Genomic DNA, 21,120 nt, shown 5'->3' with positions numbered 1-21,120 from the left:
ATCATCCTCCACCCTTCGTGCATATTCGGTACAGGTGGCCACTACAGTGGACTACAATATATCTTTAAACAAAACAAAAAAACAAGCTGTCTGCTATTGGCCTCAAATATAATCTCTTTGAAAAACGTGTACAAGTTCAAATCCGGTTTTACACTTTTAAGAGCAACAAAAACGTTTTTGTACAAACCTTTAATTGTTAGAAACAAACCATATATGAATACGATACATGTGCAGATTACACATTTTGTATACACATGTAACACTTATTTTTCTAACCAGAAAATAAATGGTTCATTACTAAATCAAATAATGAACAATCAGAGCCTTTAAACATAAATGCATCTCAAACAAACATTTTGCACACATGTAACCAGAAAATAAATGGTCCATTAATCAACACTCAAAGCCTTTAAACATAAATTTGAATTTCTTTAAATATCACAGATGCAAGAATCCTCCGTCACTACACTTCAATTTATAACCAAGAACAGAAACACACTAGAGCCTAGAAAATTCAACACAACATTTTTTTTGAACAAAGTTTGATTAACATTCCAAGTATACTTTCAATTCAACCAAGAGAGCAAAACAATCATTATGCTTCCACATTAAACATGTTATTAGATAACAGGTTACAGGTAGTATAGGAAGTCATCCAGATTGCTGTTGGGCTCCTTGTGTATGCTCTGCCCAACCAGGAAAGCCAGTTTGTGTGCGTACTGACAGGGTGCAGGCACTCGGACAATCCCCTTCAGATAGAGAAATAAACAATATAAACAAAGAATGTACATACAGCGTATGAAACAGTTAAGCTTACATCAGTATAACATTAATGTAATGATCTGTGGTTACCTGCCAGTTGTAATACATGTGGCATAGTTTGTAGGTGAGTCTCTGCATGTGATCTGGTTTGAGACCGCTGTTGTCGAACACCACGTTGTAGTGAGTAGGTGCCACACAACCGAAACGCACAGCCTGACTTATTATGAAGAAGTCATACCTGAATAAAAGCAGATATAAGGAACACTTTTAATAATGTCATTATTTTATAATTATAATTATAATCCAATTTAAATTATTCACATATCAAATGTTTCATTTTAACATTCAATACGCACCACTCTGGACGAGTGACTTCGGTGTCGATGACCGTTCCTGGAGGAGGGTTGGTGATTTTGCCGTCAATTCGAGCGAAGAATCTGGCACTGATCCGCTTTTTCACCACAACAACCGTCAGCTTGGGACTGTATGTGAATTACAAAATGGAAATAAAAACAAAATAATTCAACAATCCGAAAGTGATGATCTGTCTGCATGAAGCAGTGCTTACTCGTAATTTGCCCCCATGGTCTTGATGGACTGCATGATCTGAGGGACTTCATAGTCCACCACGCTCTGCAGCATGCCGTCTCCAACTCCATCACGGTACACGATGATGCGTGATGGCAGAGAGTTGTTGTATTTCAAATACGCCTTCAATGCATCTGAAGAGACATAATTCACAAACATTAAATTTAAAAACCTTAAAGCATTAAAATTAGAGATGCACCGATCGCAATTTTCTTTGCCGATTCCGGTTTTATTATAAGTGAATCCTGCCGATACCGATTTTTGCAGATTTTCTATTTACAAACTATAATTGACAGTAGGGTTGCACGGTGTACCGGTGCTACGGTCGCATCGCGATGCTAAAGCTTCAAAATACCTGCGATGCCTCTCTATTTTTGAAACGGTAGTACCTTAGTTAATGTTGCATATGCGCATTAATATTTATTTGAACACTTACATCTGCCTTTTTGCGGTGTTTAGCTCCAAAATGAATGTGTGCTTTGAATGTCTCGGACAAGTTAATGATTCAAATTGGCGATTTGATTTGATGATTCACTAACTCAGTGGAAAATTGACCTCCACCTACTGGCCGTTTTAGTTCTGCATTTAAAGTAAGCCTAATATTTCCCTTTATAAAGACTGCTGTATCAATTAGATTTGTCCAACATTTGAATTAGTTCCTACGTGAAAAATGATCTTTAAACTGTATTTACTACAGTAAACTACTAAAACTCATAGATACTAGTTTTTTTGAGTCTTATCAGAGTAAATATTGAAGTATACTACAGTATTTACAAATGACTAAATGTAATTGTATTTGCTACAATTTATTCAATTACTACAGTTAAAGAGGTTTCATGACTCTCATAAAATTACCGGCATTTCAGTGTGTAACGTAGCTTTCCTTCAATTTTGACGATCTGCAAAGTTGTTATTTCAAAAAGTCCATGATAAATTAAGATATTGGCTTCCAAAGTAAGCAGTTGACACCGAACCGCCCAAACAAATCGTTAGGCTTTCGAATCTTTTGAGTGTAACATGATACGTCACAGTGTAATGCATCAGCACAATCCCCGCCTTCCCGCGAAACAGGAACACTCTGACCTGCCCACTAGCACTTCAGGTAGTGTTGCGTATACAACATGTCGAGGGGACGCTGTGTTTTGTGCTGTGAACGCAAATGTACTTTGTTTTCGCTGCCAAAGGATGACGATGTGAAGGATCAGTGGTTACATTTTTTTTTCCACGATACCACTGCAGTACAATTCCAACCTTGTGTAATGTGCTCGTCATTTTACAGACTGCTTCTCAAATTTTGGTGAGTTCAACGCAGGATTTGCCAGCCGCTAGACCCTTAAAGATAAGTCAATACCAACTTTATTTGGACTAACAAGCGTCTCAGAATCACAAGCTGTAAGTATGATAAATACGTTATGTGTACATGTTAAATTGAATGCTTACAATATACGTTAAAGTAATTGTGCTAATCCGTGTTGTATATTTAGTACAGCTGTAGGTTTCCAGGTAAACAACGTACAAGTTAAGAGTGTTACAGTTTTAATAATCCAACTCTTACCTAATGTGGCAGTTATTGTAGACTGTTGTCGCTCTACATGTCGTAGTATTGTACAAGCAGATGTGGGTAGAGTAGCCAAAATCTTTACTGAAGTAAAAGTACAAGTAACTAGAGAAATTGTTACTCAAGTAAAAGTCACTATTTTAAAAATTACTTGAGTAAAAGTAAAAAAGTATGCAATGAAAAAACTACTCAAGTAGCTAGTTACTTAGTTACTTTGTATCTGATTATATAGGCCTACTACATAAAATTAATATTAACGCCAATATTTTAATATTACATTTTAATCAATATTTTTAATTATCATAAGCAGATATCTTTGCACTATACATACAGACACTAAAGAATAAACATACACAGAAGATACAAGCATTTCTGTAAATTTCATCTAGTTCTGATGTCAATGTAGTTTACACAACTTGTTTAGAATAATAGACCATGTCAAACTAAAGCATGAACTAAACTCAGAGCATTTCCTAAGATGATCTAGAACATCTGCAGTGCTCTCTTAAATGAAATACACATTTTTGAACAAAGCTCATGTTTTCTCGTGTTGTGTCACGTGTGTGTTGTGAAACGCTCTTACTTGTAAACATACAGTAAACAGTGAGCCACACGGCCATCAACAAGTTTTCTTCCTTCTGTTCTTCAAATGTATATTTCTGCATGCCCACGTCTCTGTGTCTGACAGGTAACGCGCGGGTGCGCGCATATGGCGGGCATTTATCATTGCTAGCAAACAATATGACACATTTGCAGTTTTGATTGTATAGATATAGATTAATATCCACTTCATCCAACGCTCTTTGTGTTCTGCGTGTTCTTAAGTTTCTCTCTATGAGGAGTGAGTTATCCTGCTTCAGATGATTCAGATCGTGCTGCGAACTGAACAAATCATTTGAACTGATTCATTAGCCTATTCAAATGGTTTTGCCCATTGTTCAATTAATGCTTTCAAAGGAATCGACTCAATAGAATCGATCACTCGGGAATACCCGTAAAAAGAGACGACAACCTTGAAATAAACAACGCGTTTTAAAAAGCTTATTTTAAAATGAAGGAACGTCACGCAATGTAAGTTATGTAACGAAGTAAAAGTACAGATTTTCTATTAGAAATTTACTCAAGTAAGAGTAAAAGTACACACTTTTAGTTTTACTTAAAAAGTACATATTTTCCAAAATGTTACTCAAGTAAATGTAACGAAGTAAATGTAGCGCGTTACTACCCACCTCTGCAAACTGTATCCCTTTATCGTTTAGTCACGGTAGTACTTTGCTAACGTGTCTCACATTATGATTTTGTCAAGTGTGCAAAGTTTAGCTGTGGTCACGATCCCCTTCAAACAAAACGGTTTGCTTGTCATTATTTTAAAAACGGACTGCAGCACTATATCATTTTATTATGTAAAGGTGTGTGCATTATCTTTGGAAGCTCTTGCTAACTTGCTCAGTTACTCCTCTCTGTATAGTAATGATCAACTTTTGGATAGAGCCGTTGTTGTTCTCCCACAGCTATGACGAAAAAAGATCAACAGAAAACAATAGTCTGAATGGTTTATGAAGATAAGTTTATGAAGATAAAAACTTTCGTCTTTGTTTACAAAAACCTTCCTGAGATAAGAACTGTGGTAATGGGCATTTCGTTTCTGACACGCAGTGTATGAAGAAAGACCAATCACAACTGATTGGGCTGTTCAAATGTTCCGCTTCTCTAAGCTCCTCCCTACCGCAAGTCCAGTGTGCTCCGATTGGGCAACTAGCTTCGGAGGAATCGTTTAGGGATCTTAGAGAAATGGATAGATACTAAATGCTTAGTTTAAGAAAATAGCACCGTTTTTTTTTACCTTTGATGCATTTGAACATGTTGTTGGGGACTCTAGTACAACATTAGGACACTTACAACAACCTTGAAACCTGCTCTTTAATACAACAACATATTCTAGTGCAAAGTATAATACAATTTACTATAGTAAATACAAACGTTTAATCTAAATCTGTGTTTTTTGTATAGATTTGAATTATATGGCACAGCATCGTGATACTACTTGGTATCGAGATACTTCAGCTGGTATAGTATTGTAAGACATGTTTATGGTACCGTGACAACCCTAATTGACAGTATACTGTATATAAAACCATATTAACGGGATTAAGCTGCATTAAATTACAGAATCTTCTCTTTCCCAAACAACTCTTAAATTGAAGAACTCTGACTGAAAAGTACAAATAATAAAATATAACTAAACATGTCACTTAATTTACCTTTTTCATTTTTGTACTCATCTCACAAAAGTCTAAGATAACTATAAAATACTTCAACTTTATTCTTGTCTGTTTCTGTTTATGAAACTAACATTGCTTTATTTCATTTTTTCTGAAATGTAAAATAAATTGTCTTTATCTTGGGTCTGTAGGATTAAAAGAAGTGCGTTGATTTTTGCTGCAACTTCAATAAAAAAAGTTAAAAATCTTATGAGTGAATTCTACTCTAAAGATGTATATGTATTTGCAGTTTTTTGTGTTAGTAAAGAACTCAATCAGATATATATCACATATATTGGTTGATTTATTCATTTTTTTTATATTTTGGATTTTTAAAAACAAGTAGAAGTCGTGTTGAATGTCATTTTACCTAGGTGAAATGACCACAGTTTTAACGTAAGACAAGGAATCAGGCTGAATGGAATTTACGTTTGTTTTACACAGAGTGAACGACTTCAACATGAGTTTAGCATGTGTCAGAGTTTAGCATGATGCTAATAGCATCACTTTTAGCATACATACCCCATGTAGACGGAGCAGCGAGAGATGAACTACAGTGCACCTTTTTGTCTGTACAGTACATGGTGTGTGTGCACGCGCGTGCAGTCAGTGGATATGAGAGATGCGCGTCAGTCAGCAGAGACTCGCGGTCTGGTGGACACACATGCAAGTATAAACGAGCCGTGAAAGACAGGCTGTGCGCACGCACGTTTACTTGCGGCTTTGAGTGTACCGACGGCTGTGACGTTCTTGCCTGCATCACGGGCAGTGGTGTAAAGTATTGGAGTAAATGTACTTAGTTACTTTACTTAAGTATCTTTTTGGCTACTTTGTAGTTGTACTGAGTATTAAAGATATTAGCAACTTTTACTCTCTACTTAACTACATTTTTGAACAAGTATATGTACTCTTTACTCCACTACATTTGTAATGACTAATGCAATTACACATTACATTTTGCATGGCACCTATCTTATAATTAATATTGCCATTTACAGGGCAATGAAGGTACTACAATCTTGTGGATTTTGCCCTAACTTACAAAAACTTGTCAACATGGCTTCTTTATATGAATATGAGTGCAGTATCAGGTAGATGTCAATCGCTGGCGGTTTACACACGGTTAGCCCTTACCCGCTATTTCTACAGTAATATATTGGCAACACTGTTGCCAGCTAGTTACTGTAGGTCACACATCTACAAAAGCTCTTATTTTTAAAACTAACTCTTCCTAAATGTGCTCTAAACATGTTTGCTCAAAATTTGACCATGTGGTGGGACTATTGCCATGAAGTGATGTAAACCAGTAAAAAGAATGTATAGTATTTCAATTTTCAAAAGTGCTCTCACACTATATAGACAAAATATTAACCTATAGAATGAGTCGGACACAGAGAAATGAACAATCCACATATGAATCTCAACAATGGTGACAATCAACTGAACAGCTTCATGCTGCAATGCATGCTGGGTACATAGTACAAAACTCATTCATGATTGTTTGTCACCATTGATGAGGTTTGTATGTCAAGTGTCTAACTGTGTCTCAATTGCAAAGAAAGATTTTCTGACAGAGATCTTTCCATTATAACATGTAATCACTTTACCAAACATATCTTAATAAATCTTAAATGCTATATTATTATTATTTAATGATTGAATTCTTTCAGATGTATCTTCAGTTACTAAGCAAACATAAAGTTGCGGTTCCTGTAAAGTCCCTTTCAGTGTTATTGTATAAGTGTACATTTTAAAGCTACAAGAAAGTCAAAGAGTCCAACCAAAGCAAACACTGATCGCCATAATGGTGACTTAAAACATAATTGAACCACTATGAACTCGAGTTCAATCTCAATAAGATCTTACACAGATGACAGAAATAAAGTGAAAGTGGTGTCTGTAATATGTGAAGATGTTATTGATGTTTGTGTTTAATTCTCCTCTGGTGAAATCTTGACAGATTTATTGTGTTCATCTGTTATTTACACGTGTTCATCTAAGACTGTGTGACTTAAGTGCGTTAATACAAACAGCCATTGCAGTAGTTGAACACCTACAGTAACTAGCAGGCAACAGTGTTGCCAATACAGTATATTACTGTAGAAATGGCAGGTAAGGGCTAACAGTGTATGTGAAATGAGGACATGACTGCAGCTGGCCATGAGGCCCAAACCAGCATGTCCAGTGCAAAAAGGCTTTGACTTTTTGATTTTACTTAACATTACTTTATTTATCCGTTATATTGAAGAGACCTTTTTGAAGGAGTTTGGTTTACTTATGAGCAGTTGAGCTTAAATGAGACTTGGGTGTTTGTAATAGACGTACAGTAGGTTATGATGTCGGCCATGATTTGTTGCAATTTTGAGGTGTTCAGTCTTATTATGATTTAAGAAAATAAATGCGATTGCTCTCCTCACGAATCGGCTGTTTCTAGTTTTTCACTGACATGTCTCTTAAGTGTTGAGGACTAGTGCTGCTTTGAGCCTACATTCAGTATGAGTAAAATACTCAAGTACTGTTCAAATCAGATACTCGAAGACTTTTACTCAAGTCGTTTTGAAATTGGTGACTTGTAACTTGTAATGGAGTAATTTTCACTGCAAGGTATCTGTACTTTTACTTAAGTATGGTTTTCAGGTACTCTTTACACCTCTGATCACAGGCAACAGAAGATCGGCTTGGAATCGGCGAGACCTGAGACTGACCGGCCGGTCAGTCTCAGGTCTCGCCGATTCCAAGCCGATTACACGAAAAACCGGCCGATTCTGGTCTCTGGCCTGTCAATCGGTGCACCTCTAATTAAAATCATTAAATCCAAAGACAACAAAGGCATAAAAGTAAAATTTCTTCCCCATTTCACACCTTGCAACGCTGCCTTCAGTGCATCGATAATCTCTTGACCACGGCTTTGCAAGACACACCTGGAGAACCATCTTAAAAGAAAACAAGTGATATTACATAACAGCTAGGTCACGCTAAACACTGTATAATGAGCTGAAATAAAGCAATATTGCCAATTACCAACTACATTTCTTAGCAAATGAAAACGTTTCTGCAATTTTTTAAATAAAATGGAATTCATCACATTTGTCTTTCCTTTACAAAACTTGTATAGTACCTGGACATGCCCTGATTCAGACTAGCCACCAGTGCTCCAATGGACCTCTTCCCTGCAGCAGTATCATGGTAGCAGTCAATGCCTACAATCATTAGCTGCTTAAGCTGAAATACACATGACAACACATCAGAACTACTGGAATTGGCAAATGTGCATAAAAGTAGGTTTGTTACGTACAAATCAGTGGAACTGGTTTTAGATGGACTTACTGGGATTTCCACACTCCACAGCTCTCCTCCCATTTTGCAGTTCATCTGCAGCGCGATCTTAGTGGCCACTGTCATAAGCGCTTGTGGTTTGCTGATGGTGCGAGACACCACACACTGACTGGGAGTGGGGCACTCCACACAAAGATATTTCTTAACACAATCATACTTGTCCTTTCGGTTGGTGGGCAGGATGACTACCACCTAAAAAGGCACAATAAAACCAGTAAAACAACAAAGGTCTAATTCCTTAAATACAAGCATGCGTACACGATTGCCTTATTCACCATCTGCGTATCATGTGTTACATTCTGTTGCAGGGCTCTCAGGAGAGATTCCTGACGATCTTCATACTCAATCCTGCATTGACAAGAAATACCAATCTATGAGAACAGAAGAGAGATATTTTGTCAAATGTAAAATATGCATCTGCTCTCATCTCACATGATGGCTCTCTGCATGCGGATTCCCATTGGCCCGGCCACTTTGCTGAGAGTTTGAAGCAGAGAATGGGCAACATCTGCATTTCGGCGTGTAAAGAACATCATCCAGTTGTCCAGAGGCATGCAGGTTATCAGAGGGAGTCCTCTCATCTCTTTAGTCCAGTCTGCTGTCCATGGGCTGTACTCAAACTAAAACAAATTCAATTACAGCTGACATTTCAGCGTTTCCCATACAATGCATTTACTTGTATAAATATACCTGGGCGGTCCTCCCAGGTATATTTATGGCCGCCCAAGCATATTTGCCGTCACATTTTTTTATCCATCCGTGCTAATGACTGTATCTGTGATCGAATAACTAGTGGATAAACACCGCTTACGCATCTTCTCTCCTTCCTGACTTGTTTGGTGTGAGTCAAGAGCATGTGAGCGAAGCAGAGCGTTAATATTTCTCGCGGAGCGCCTTTCTGAGAATTCCGCTCCGCTCGCTCAATATACGCTTAGTCGCTTGCTCAGCCTTCTTGGTGATTTACTTAACTACAAACGCCTCATACATTTGTGGAGCTGAGCGAGCGACAAGAGGTTTGATACAGGCTCATTTCAGTTAAAAAACATTATAACATTTATATTTATTTCTCTCAAGACAATGTGTCAATTACCCAATGTAAAAGTTGCTTTTCTAAAATAAAACCTGAATAAACCTCGATGTCATATGTGGCTGAGGTCGACAAATGTGATCTCCGGAGGACGCATGCAGCCTTCGAAGACACAGCTACTTTGTCAAAGTTTCTTAAAGTACGTTCTAAAATTCTGTAACGATTGAGGTTTGACATTTTAAGACCGTATTTCCCTTTGGAAATGGTTTTGGTCTATTTTTCTTTAGAGCCTGTTTCTTTTATTAACCCCAGTAATAATAAAAGTGTTCATAGTGCATTTCATCTTTTGTGCGTTTATTTTGAATGTTGCACTATGGCAGCTATATGTTCACGGAAATAAAGTAACGAAAATCAAATATACTTTATCAGTTATTATAGGCACTCTTTAAAATGACTAAAATTATTGGCTGTAAAGTCACAGAATGTCGGACTGAAACATAACTGCTCTTTTTCAGTCTACTACATAAACTGATACATTTATTCAAGAAGTTTATTATAAACTGAAAACAATTAGGTTTACTAGACACATTTTATGTCAGAGCGGGATTTGGTTTATCACTGAGCGGAGCGTTTGCTTGGTCCGTGAGCGACTGAGCGCAACTCACAGCCATTGAGTGAAATATTGACATGCTCTGGTGGTGCTCCTATTCCCAGATGGAAAAAACTAAATTATGCCAGATTGCTCTGGCAGGTTAGACAATGGCTCAACCAGCAAAGGGCAGTTCAGCATACGACTCTGTTTGTCAAATTTTCTTAAATGTTTCATTATGAATTTCTTACCACTCTTCCTCCTTGTATGATCCTCTCAGAAGGCAGAACTCTTCCATTCATGCTCAGCAGCTTGTTCTCAAAGTTCAGACCCCAAGTACTCAGTTGATCTTGCACATCTGAGTTCCTAAAGGGAGAGTGGGGAGGATGGTTTATGCGATAGCAACCTCAGACATCTGTATCAACCTCAGACATCAGATTAAATGTGGAAAAACACCTTACACTCAAAGTCCAGTGATTCACTTGCTTTTCTTAGGTGACATGCAACTAAAACAATGTAACACTTTGTGCAGTTACACATATTTACACTTTAAAGTTCTACCTGTCAATGTTGGAGATGAGACGTTTGATTCTGCTCTCTCTTTGTTCAGGACTCAGTCTTGTATGTGTGGCTAGATCCTTCATGATGTTGAAATCAGAGCGCATCTTATCAGTCAGACCTTTGTGGGAAACAAATTAATAGTTTGGTTCCAAAAAAACATCATGTATCTTTATTGTGCATTCCAATTAAAACCAATCAAACTGCAGTTGGTTAGTTTTGATTTAAGACATAATAACTTAAAAAATACAGCTAACTAACACAATAAAAAACATGATTATTGAAATTTTTCTCATTTTGGACCCAAACTCTTCAAATACACGTTTGACTGTCAAGTGTGTTGTTTGCGTATAAAAAAACAATACAATCATCTTCACAATCCCATAAAAAGTCTCTTTGTAGATGGAGGATTACCCGTGAGGTAGCAAAACTCTGGGATGAGCAATGCAGGTCCTGGTGGGGGCCGACCTGAGGGTCCGAGTCTCTTCACACGACTGACCAGCAGAACCTGGTTTCCATCTGTTATGTCCAGTCCATATTGCTAAAAAGAATGAATTAACAACAAATGTCAGAAACAGGTGTTAAAACATCCTGTTACACATATATTAGATTTCCTGTAACATTACCGTCTTGAAGTAGTTCCTGAAAGAGATATCTGCATCTCCCCTTTTGAATGTGTTGTTGGGGTTTTGGTCCCAGGCAATATCATCAATCCTGTAGGTTTTGTTGTTGTACCTATAATGATTATTATAATTTGTTATGTGAAAGCACATGCTTAGAATATATTAAGATATACACATATAAACCCTCATGTAAGTGCGAATCTGTGCTAAGTTTACTTAGTGAGGACTATCAGGCCCACAAGCTCCTTGGTGCAGGCTTCAGGGAAGCGCTGGTCTCCACACTGCTGTCTCAGACTGTACATGAAGTCAAGAACTGTCTCGCTGCGCAGGACCTTGTGGCTTACATCAGTGCACAGCATGACACTAGACTCATACTGAAGGATGGTGGTCATAAAACCAGGCCAAATTGTCAACCTGCAAACAGTTAAATACAGCATTAATCTTTCTTTGACAAAGGTTGCTAAACGTGTACACAAAATGTTTTGGTTTCCAAACCTGTGCTGGGGAATGTTGAAAGGATCATCTGGATTGTAGTAATGGCGACCAATCTGTTGCATGTTCAGAATCCTCAGCATTCTACAACAAAATCAGCAGGGTTAGAAGTTTATCACAACCAAATTGTCAACATTATTTCAAACACATAATTGTGGTCACCTCCTGAACAGGACATTGTAAACCTGCAGGCATACAGGAGAAGATGGAGGCAGCTCATTGGTCAGTGTCAGAGTGATCTCAACCTTCTCTCCATGCTTGGTCTCACTGCACAGGATCGTCTCCTATAATCAAAACAAGTTCTCATCAACCACCACATCCATTACCATATAACCACACTGTTTTTTGTTACAAAGAACTATTAGATTTGCTATATCACCAATGATTTAAATAACAAACACTGAACCCAAACTGTCATCAAAAACATACAGTGTTGTGCAGTTTGTTTGGGAGGAAGAGAATGGCTCCATCGAAGGTGTGTGCTTTGCCCAAAGTCTCCTCATGCTGGTAAAGCAAAGCCGTGCGCAAGCGACGGGACTCCATTGCTGGCTTGAAGTCCACATGGTACTGATACAGAGCCCACATAGGCCGTGATACCAGACGCATGAAATTAGCTCTCAGTTCAATGGCAGTGCCAGAAACACCTGTGTGCGCAGAACATTTGTTATAAAATCCAATATAACAGCAAGCAAACACAGCTAAATACAGAAGAACGTATGTGGGATTCGTGCAGAAAACAAATTTTAAGTGAAGAAAGTGTCATGATTCCATTTTTAATGCAAGACAGTGACAGAATACAAACTGTAACAGTAACAATAAAGAATTGGTGGAATCACTTTTTGGTGTGGACTTTAACATAGTAATCATTCTTGGTGTGAGTAGGCCTTTACTCAACAGTTTCAAGTTACCCGTTTTGGAGTCTTTCACATGTTCCATAAGCTGGCGAGTGTGGATGCCTGCATCGTGAAAATCCCGCCTGCGTCCACCTCTTTCCCCAATCTTGATCTGCTGGAACCCGGCAGAGATCTGGACCATCGCTAAACAGATCATACATCAGATTCATAATTCTAATAAAAGTATTGCAACCTACTACTCTAATGCATAAAAACCTTCTAATGGCATTTCTACTGACACTTCTTTCTTGACACTTAGCTTTTAATGTTTACCTTCTGCAGATATAGCTCCAGGTGCCGTTCTCTGTCTCCCCCTCCCCACCAGTTCTCCTTCACATGAAGTCACAATTGGTTTCGCAGCCTCTTGTGGTGGAGGTTGCTGCAACAGAATATGAAGTTTAAATCTGCAGGTTTTTAATTCGCCTCAATACGATTTCAGAAGGGACACAAAAATCCTCACTGCGCCTGGTACGGGAGCCTCCTCACCACGGCCTCTGCCTCGAGATCTTGCTCTCGCTCGTCCTGTCATTTTAAAGCTTCTTTACAAACGCTGTAAATTAGAGCGCGAAAGGCAAGTTTATTTCCATCACAGTAAAAAGCTGTCCATTAACAGTACAACTAAAATGTATTCTCATTTACTCAACATTATGTGGTTCCAAACCCACTTTTGTTCAGGGACGTCAGTGAATGTTGAGCACATGACAGAATTTGTATTTTTTTTTACCACATATAAAAACATTCTATCATCTTATTGCAGGGTTTTTCCTGCATAGAAAAATTGGAGGTGGCCACCGCCGACAAAATTACATCAGGTGTCAAAAAAAACCTGTGTGCACTCAATTGAATGTCATTTGTAACTGTAATTGTGACATTACGCCACAATAGAGGCGCTGTTTGGTTATCAGCACAGTGAAACGCTGGAGAATTTCCTCCTTAGGAGCTGTATTAGCTGTTTTTCATGGCTGTGCATGTGAATGTTTTTTTTTAAGGTTATTCAAATTAACGTGGGTACATCATTGTAATGTTTTAAGCTTTGCAGTGTAGACACGGTGTTAGTTGAAAAGTATAAAAAGCTTATGCTTGATTTTAAACAACTTCTCCGTTTGGTTGAATAAATTTTATGCTTTATGTAACTTAACAATTGTCGTTTTCATTTCATTTTTAAAACTTCTTTGTTGCTTGTCAAGTGTTTGGTTAAGCCACTCAAAGGTATGGTAGGCCTACATGTGCACGTGTACAAGAACAGGATGGCACCACCTCAACCTCATTTTGAGCCAGGAAAAACCCCTCTGTTGTATGTCACAGCATTAAATTTTATACCTGAAAATGCACTCGTTTGTGATTTTTACTCTTGTTGGCGCTTTTAAACAGACAACAAAAGATGCCCTCAAAAAGAAGCAAGTTTCACTGTTAAAGCATTTGTGCCACTAAAACGGCACACTTGTGTTTATCAGATACCTTTGCGCCTGAAGAGAGAATACATGCTGCTTGTGGAAGCCAATTTATGTCGAGTCAAGCACCTGAAAATGCAGTAAATGAATAAAGTGCTCTATATACAACTCCTTGCCATTTAACTAACTTAATTTAGAGTTCAAGTACTGAATTAGTGATTAAAACAAATTTGGTCTTTTCATTGGCTGCATGGCATAAAATTGTATTACAGTATACAGAGTATTTTACATCCCTCCGGTTTTCATTTAACAGTGTATATTCATACTACACTAACACGTGAAACGTTGGCCAATATTCGTGCACATGTACAACTTCGATCGGCACAAAAATGTACAATATTGAATAAAAAGACCAGTTCAGAAATCGTTATACATGTCGGGACGTATTTTTTTGCCCGCACAGCTACTGCACGTGTTTGCCGCGCAAACGCCACGTGATCTTAGTCAGAAATCCATGTTTTCTTCAAAACAACGATGATTTAGTCTTTTTTGAAATGTTACAAATTAATATGTACAAAATCAAGAAAACGTTTAATAATATGCGTTTCTGAAAACAGAACACATTTGACGCAAACATAAGTAAAGAATACTAACTACTAAAACCTCATGGCTTGACTAACCACCATACATAATTAAATTTAACAAACTGACATATTACTTAATCTAAATGCCATTGTTTTAACTTTAGAAACACTTTTAAAACACTTAAAAATAAATAAGGCAAATATTTAACTTATTTTCAACTCCAACGACTCGATCTTACCCTGGCGTAAAGTTAACGTTAAATGCCAATGAAACCAACCAAACTCCACACCAAAAATCTCTTTTGTTGAAGTACCTTTGGGAAATGTACAAGATTGCAAAATAATTTTATACAAGTACAGTACACTGTAATGTCTGTGCAATCGTATTGTATGACAAAGCAAAAAGCATTTGTCATGCAAGACCGCAAATTGATCTGCACGTGCTTGGCCCTCAAAAGCCGCGTTATCTTACGTTAAGCAAATAGCCATACGGCTGAATTCAGTTTAAAAACTTATTCTTGAGTTTTACAAGAGCAATAAACTTCCATTCTTGTCTAAGTTATTGCGACATTACCTAATGAAACTGAAAGCAACACTTGATCTAAATCTAAAACGTATTAAACTTGAATCGTCACGAGCGAAGTTGCATGAGGTACAAAAGACTTAGCTCGTGACGATTCAAGTTTAATACGTTTTAGATTAATTAGATCAAGTGTTGCTTTCAGTTGCATGAGGTACAAAAAAAGCTTTTAACATCATATTCTTAAGATCTATTTAAAAGTATTTAAATATAAGTTAACATTTCACCTTTTAGGCACTGGCGTCGTCTAAATAACTAATTTAATGCTCTAATTGATCTCCACAACGACATAATTCGACAAACTGATGGATGATATAACTTTAATTTCATTGTTTAAACTCTGAAACTATCAAATGCAAACATTTATAGATATAAATTCTCCACACCGACAACTCAATCTTACCCTTGCTTCCAGAAGTGTCAAATGATATCCAATTAATTCCAGGTTGTCCGTTAACCTGATTTCACTTGTATCCCTCCGCTGCCTAAAATCTAAGTATTTTTCCCGCTCTTATTTGTCCATTTTTTCATGCTGTAAAATATGTTTATGCAACATGTACTTATTTTATGTCCGAAAGTGCTAATTAAAGGAAACAGAAATCGAAGCAAAAGAATGGCCACGTAAACTAGTTTGTTCGGAAGGATACACAGCCACCTGTTACGCCCGCGGGTATTTTCACGTGACGAGTCAGGCAACAGTTTACCACAAGATGGCGCCAAAATACTGAACAAGTCACATTATCATGTGGGCCTACATAGGGAATGCTAAAAACGAACTACTGTTTGATATTCATTGCGCCCTTTAAAAGTACTAACCGGAGCACTACAATGGTCATTGTTTGTGGCCAAACTGTAAGTCACTGTAAGTGACGAAAAAGTATGATTTGTCAGCAGTACATCCAGAGTATAACAGGAAGCCATAACTTACAATGTTTTGGGGCTAACCTGTATACTTCCTATATGTGAAAGTCTACTTCTTTGAAAAAGCAAGGTAGTGAATTGCAATTATGATCAAATGAAAGATATCATTGCTAAAATGTGACTAGATATGGTTTAGCTACTGTGCGTGCATGCATGTATGTGTGTGGTTCATAAAACAAGATTTTGATGTGTGTATTTTTATAAAGTTTTTTGTATATTTGCATTATTTCACTAACAATTTAGTAAGACAGTGGGTAAACCTCAAACAAGTGATTCTAAAAAAACAACAAACTGCAGTACCCTTTTAATATAACTGCTTTACTGTAATATAAGGGAGTCCTAATAAGTGCCAGATTGCATTACGCTTGATGTTCTTTCAGTCTTGTATTCAGCTCTCTGTTACTCATCAAGTCTGTGAATGCTATATCTGCTAGGCAAGTTAGATTTAAACCAGCTTTCCTGATCCTGCGGTGCAAAATCGTCTGTATGCATCAGCCATCATTTGTTTTGATTTAAACTAGATCACAAAAAAGATCTGAGATGTGCAAAAACAGGCTTTGACACAAATATCCAGAGCTTGTTTTTCCTTATTTCTGTCATATCTTAGAAAAACAAGTCCCAGCGTGCGTCAGGAGAGATCGGGCACATCTTACGTGTGATTTTCGCTTTGCTTGCTGCTGCTTTGTGTGCTCAGATTTAAGACACGGGACTAATGAATGTAGGCGGCATAACTGCAGATTGGGGCCTGATTGAGGATGGATGTTTTGATGCATAAATGTGTTCCATCACAGCATTTAAAGCTGCTTAACTCTTTCGACAGCATTTGGATGCTTTCTTTATTTTTACACCAAGATCTGTCACGCTATGAGATTTGGCGCAGCATGGTGCACAGTGCACACAGCACATCTTTTTATGTAATTGTAAACATTTCATTAGCTAATTTAATAAAAGCTTCAACTTGGATGGTTTCAGATTTATTTCTAAAAATGCATTTCCACGTCTTAGTGCTGTACTGAACTGAATCTCAACATCTGCTTTCTATTTTAATTATAGTGTCCATCTGTAGCCCCCCATTTTCCAGATTGTTCTCTATTTTGCTTCATTCAGACTTTGATGAAAGATTAGTGATTTAAATGTTAAGGATTCTGCAGTAAAGCTTCTCTCTTTTTCTCTCTTCCTACTGTTTTCAGAGAATATCCTCACACCCTGCTCTGAACTTGGCACCTTGAAGGGCATTTTGGAGCCAGATCTACAGCTGGCTTTCATGTCAAGATCTAAGAATGATTAACGATTCAGTCAAGTGTGAGAAGAAGCACCATTTACCTCAAGATGGCTTTTAATGAAGGTATTTCTAATATTTTTAAAGACGTGAAGCAAAACACAAAGTTGGTGATAAAAGCTGTATACAGTTTGCCAACAGATACACGACAAAGACTTTGATCGTGTAATGAAGTCTTTTTCGTTTGATTCGTGAGAGAGTGTTTCTGCTCCTTGCTTAAAATGTCCAAAAATAGAATCATGTAGAATTAATGCAACAAGCGGAAAAACAGAAAGATCAAAACTACATGGAATATTAGTTAAAGTGATAGTTCACCCAAAAATAAACATTCTGTCATCGTTTACTCACCCTCTTGTCATTTCAAACCTGTATGACTGTATGAACCTGTCTGAGTATATTTTGAAGAATGTTGTTAACTGGTCCCCATTCACTTGCACTGGTTTTGTGTCTATAAAATAGAATTGAATGGGGGCCAGTGCTGTTCGGTGAGGGCGAGTAAATGATGACAGAATTGTAATTTTTGGGTGAACTATCACTTTAAAGTTAATAAGTGCACAACTCTACGGTGATGTGAAAAAGATACAATGCATTTTATGCAGACTTTCTCTCCCATATCTCACTATCCTAAAAATGTTCAAAACACAGCAAAGGCCTGAATTTAAAGTGGATTGAAAATGAGAAGAAAAGCACAGAGGACAGTGTGTGAGCAGCGGTGGGTGCAGAGTAAAGGTGTCCCCTGCCTGGTGGGCTGATGAATGGCCCCCAGGCCCAAAACCAACATTCTAAGAAAGATTGAGACAGAGAAACTCACAAAAATGTTGAACTGAAGTTGTCCACCACAAAACAAGTGAAGATGGTTAAATATGACAATACTATTATGAACATAAAACAAGAGGCAGAACTTCCATTGGCTTCCCCTCAAAAACATGAACGTGTCTTCTGTTCAGTCATATTTTGAACAAATATTAAATTCGACTAAAAATAAGTACACCAGACACACTCAAAACATCAGCCGAAATGCATATTTTGTTCGATGCTCATGATTAATTTTTCCCCTTTTTCAATGTCCATCATTTACCCCCCTTCCCAATCCCTATTAAGCTCTGTGAAATGCTCAAATAAGTGATGCGCAACCTCTAAAAACTAGGGGGGAAATTGATGGAAAAGGGGCAGTGTAGCCAGATAACACTCCTTTCCTTTAATCTAGAAATAATACTAAATTACTGCATTATCTTCATGCTGAACAGCCATGACCCACACGAAGGGGCTTCTTTGAACTAATAAGTGGAAAACAAATGGCCTTTGAGATAAAAATCCTAGAAACTGATGACTGCAATGGACACTCATAATGTGTCTAAGTTCAGTTAATTCACCATGCTCTCAGTGGAATGAAACGGCCCTGCTTTGATTGATGCTAGCGTGACCCCAAAAGCAAAATTCCTTATGAATGTCGCTTGTAATGTTACAGTAATTGTGATCCACCTTCCGCCACAGGCAAAAAAATTCTTTGAATATATCACACCACGTTGATGTACTACTATATGTTCAGAGAAAACGTTTTAAAGTCTTGCTGTTTATGTGTTTTAAATTCACATAAATGCTTAATTTGAAGTATGTTTCCTTAAACGGACAGTTCACCAAAACTCATTCATTATTCACTCATGTCAACTTTCTTCTGCAGAACACAAAAGAAGATGTTTTGAAGAATCACCAAATAACATTGGCCCCCATTGACTTCCATTGTGGGGACACAAAACCACTGAGACATTTCTCAAAATATCTTCTCTTGTGTTGAGAGTCAGATTTTTGAATGAGGGTAATTAAATGATGACAGAATTGTTATTTTTGGATGTGCTATCCCTTTAAGCTCATAATAAAAAAATGAGTGTAAAGCATGCCTTTATTTTGCATAACACATTTGATAATACTGTTGAAATGAACCTTTCAGGCTGTTTTTGAGGAACATTTTTGATACATTTTGATAGACATACAGAACATTCTCAAAGGCTTCATATATGCATTAGTGAGCCAACATTATTCTGTGAATTATGTTTAGTTGTTAGGTTTTGCTTATGTGTACTTTTGGGAATGCTAAAAGCCAGACTGCGGATGAGACTGATCAGTTATGACAGATTTCGCCTATCACTGCACATTCAAGGTGTCAGTGTGATTAGCAACGCTCACGTTTAAGGGAAAGAACGAGTTGGGGGAAGTGAAATAACCTGCGCTTGCTGACAGAACCACACAGTAATCTGCTTCATGTTATAGAAGCTTTAGACAGCTCCACTTTCAGATGTTCTGTGTAAGAATATATATAGGTATTTTTCAGCTGATGAAAATGTTCTGCTGGCTCTTACCACAAGGGGGTGGATTTTCAATGTCGGTTGCACTTACAGATATGGCAAGTTTTCAGTTTCTTTATTCCACCCACTGAAATGTTTTTCAATCACATGTACAAACAAAAGATGAGCCCACTTTCCCAAATGCACATTTGGTCCTCTAAAGTAGATAGGGGTGTTTTTCTTGGCACTTAATACTTCCCTCACACTTGATAAAACATCAAGGATAGACGGCATTGTGTCTAAGACCAGTTTTGGATCAGTGGGCAAGAATGAGGAGGAAGTTGAGAATGGGGGAGCAGAACATAAACACAAGTGAAGGTCACCCAGTAACATGGTACTTATGAAAGTGTGATATTTAGTGTTTATGCCCAACACCAGAATTTAGTTTATGCCCAACACCAAAATTTAGTTATGTATAAGTCTTTCAAATAGCGAGGACTACTCTCAGAAGGCTGTTTGACAGGTCTCACAAATATTTGCCCTCCACACATACACACCTGTACACACAATATGATTTGAGTTTTCTTTTACTAGTAAGGACCGACTGAATACTTTGTACTTTACTGTAAGTCATTTTTTGACATTTAATATTCATGAAGATTATTTCAAACACACGCACACACACTTTAAAGTGATAGTTCACCCAAAAATGAAAGTGTCCTATTTAGACTTGAGATGAGTTTTGCCTTTTTAATGAAATCTGTGGACTGTGTCAGTGTTAAAAGTTCTGCCAAATACAGACGATAGGGGCGGTTGGGCTCTTTCTTTTGGATAAGGGTGCCTACATCCCTCAGGAGATAACAAACAGGCTTGAGGAGGTCGTTTTGAGAGAAAGGTGGGTACAAAAGCAGTGAGTGAGCAGGAACACTTTTTCCATAATGTGAGATTGTGAAAAATCGGTTGAGCTGATACATAGTGGTCCTAAAAATGTCTATGGAAACTTGTAAATGTAGTAATGTCATTGCACTACATTAAAAATATTTTATTTATATAAGAATATAAAAAATATACATTATAAAACGTTTGTTATATTTTAGACATCATTTTATATTTATATTTTTTATTAATTTTATATTTTAAATGATTAAAAAATATATAAAAGGTTATTTTATTATATTGTTTGTTTTTTTATATTTTATTTTACAATTTACATTTATTTTTACCTTCCCAGAAGGAGTTTGTAAACAACAAAAAACAATATTGTTCAAAATCATTTTAATTAGAGAATCCAAATGCAGCTGTATGTGTCAAGATCTGGCAGAAGAACCCAAGCGCAGGCAGGCAGTGAAGGGGTTAACAGATATTTATTTTTTAAACAAAACACAAAACCGAACAA

General features: G+C 37.2%; 1 protein-coding gene across 1 annotated transcript; it reads right to left on the bottom strand.

Annotated features, from left to right (window-relative positions):
• Positions 1-328: 328 nt before the first annotated feature.
• piwil1 (piwi-like RNA-mediated gene silencing 1) lies at positions 329-15,678 on the bottom strand. Its single transcript, XM_057356720.1, has 21 exons — positions 15,646-15,678; positions 13,148-13,237; positions 12,961-13,066; positions 12,703-12,831; positions 12,224-12,438; positions 11,957-12,078; positions 11,798-11,878; positions 11,519-11,716; positions 11,306-11,414; positions 11,094-11,220; positions 10,683-10,800; positions 10,373-10,487; positions 8,938-9,125; positions 8,781-8,853; positions 8,497-8,697; positions 8,288-8,391; positions 8,032-8,102; positions 1,331-1,484; positions 1,119-1,244; positions 853-1,000; positions 329-749 (listed from the first exon to the last, which is right to left on the bottom strand). Exons 2-21 carry the CDS (start codon positions 13,214-13,216, stop codon positions 633-635), a joined length of 2,571 nt encoding a protein of 856 aa, XP_057212703.1. The 5' UTR covers positions 13,217-13,237; positions 15,646-15,678; the 3' UTR covers positions 329-632.
• Positions 15,679-21,120: the final 5,442 nt, after the last annotated feature.

This window comes from Triplophysa rosa, linkage group LG17 (assembly GCF_024868665.1).
Source record: "Triplophysa rosa linkage group LG17, Trosa_1v2, whole genome shotgun sequence".
NCBI lineage: Eukaryota > Metazoa > Chordata > Actinopteri > Cypriniformes > Nemacheilidae > Triplophysa > Triplophysa rosa.
Note: the sequence above shows the minus strand (reverse complement) of the source record. Positions and strands in the feature narration are given on the sequence as shown.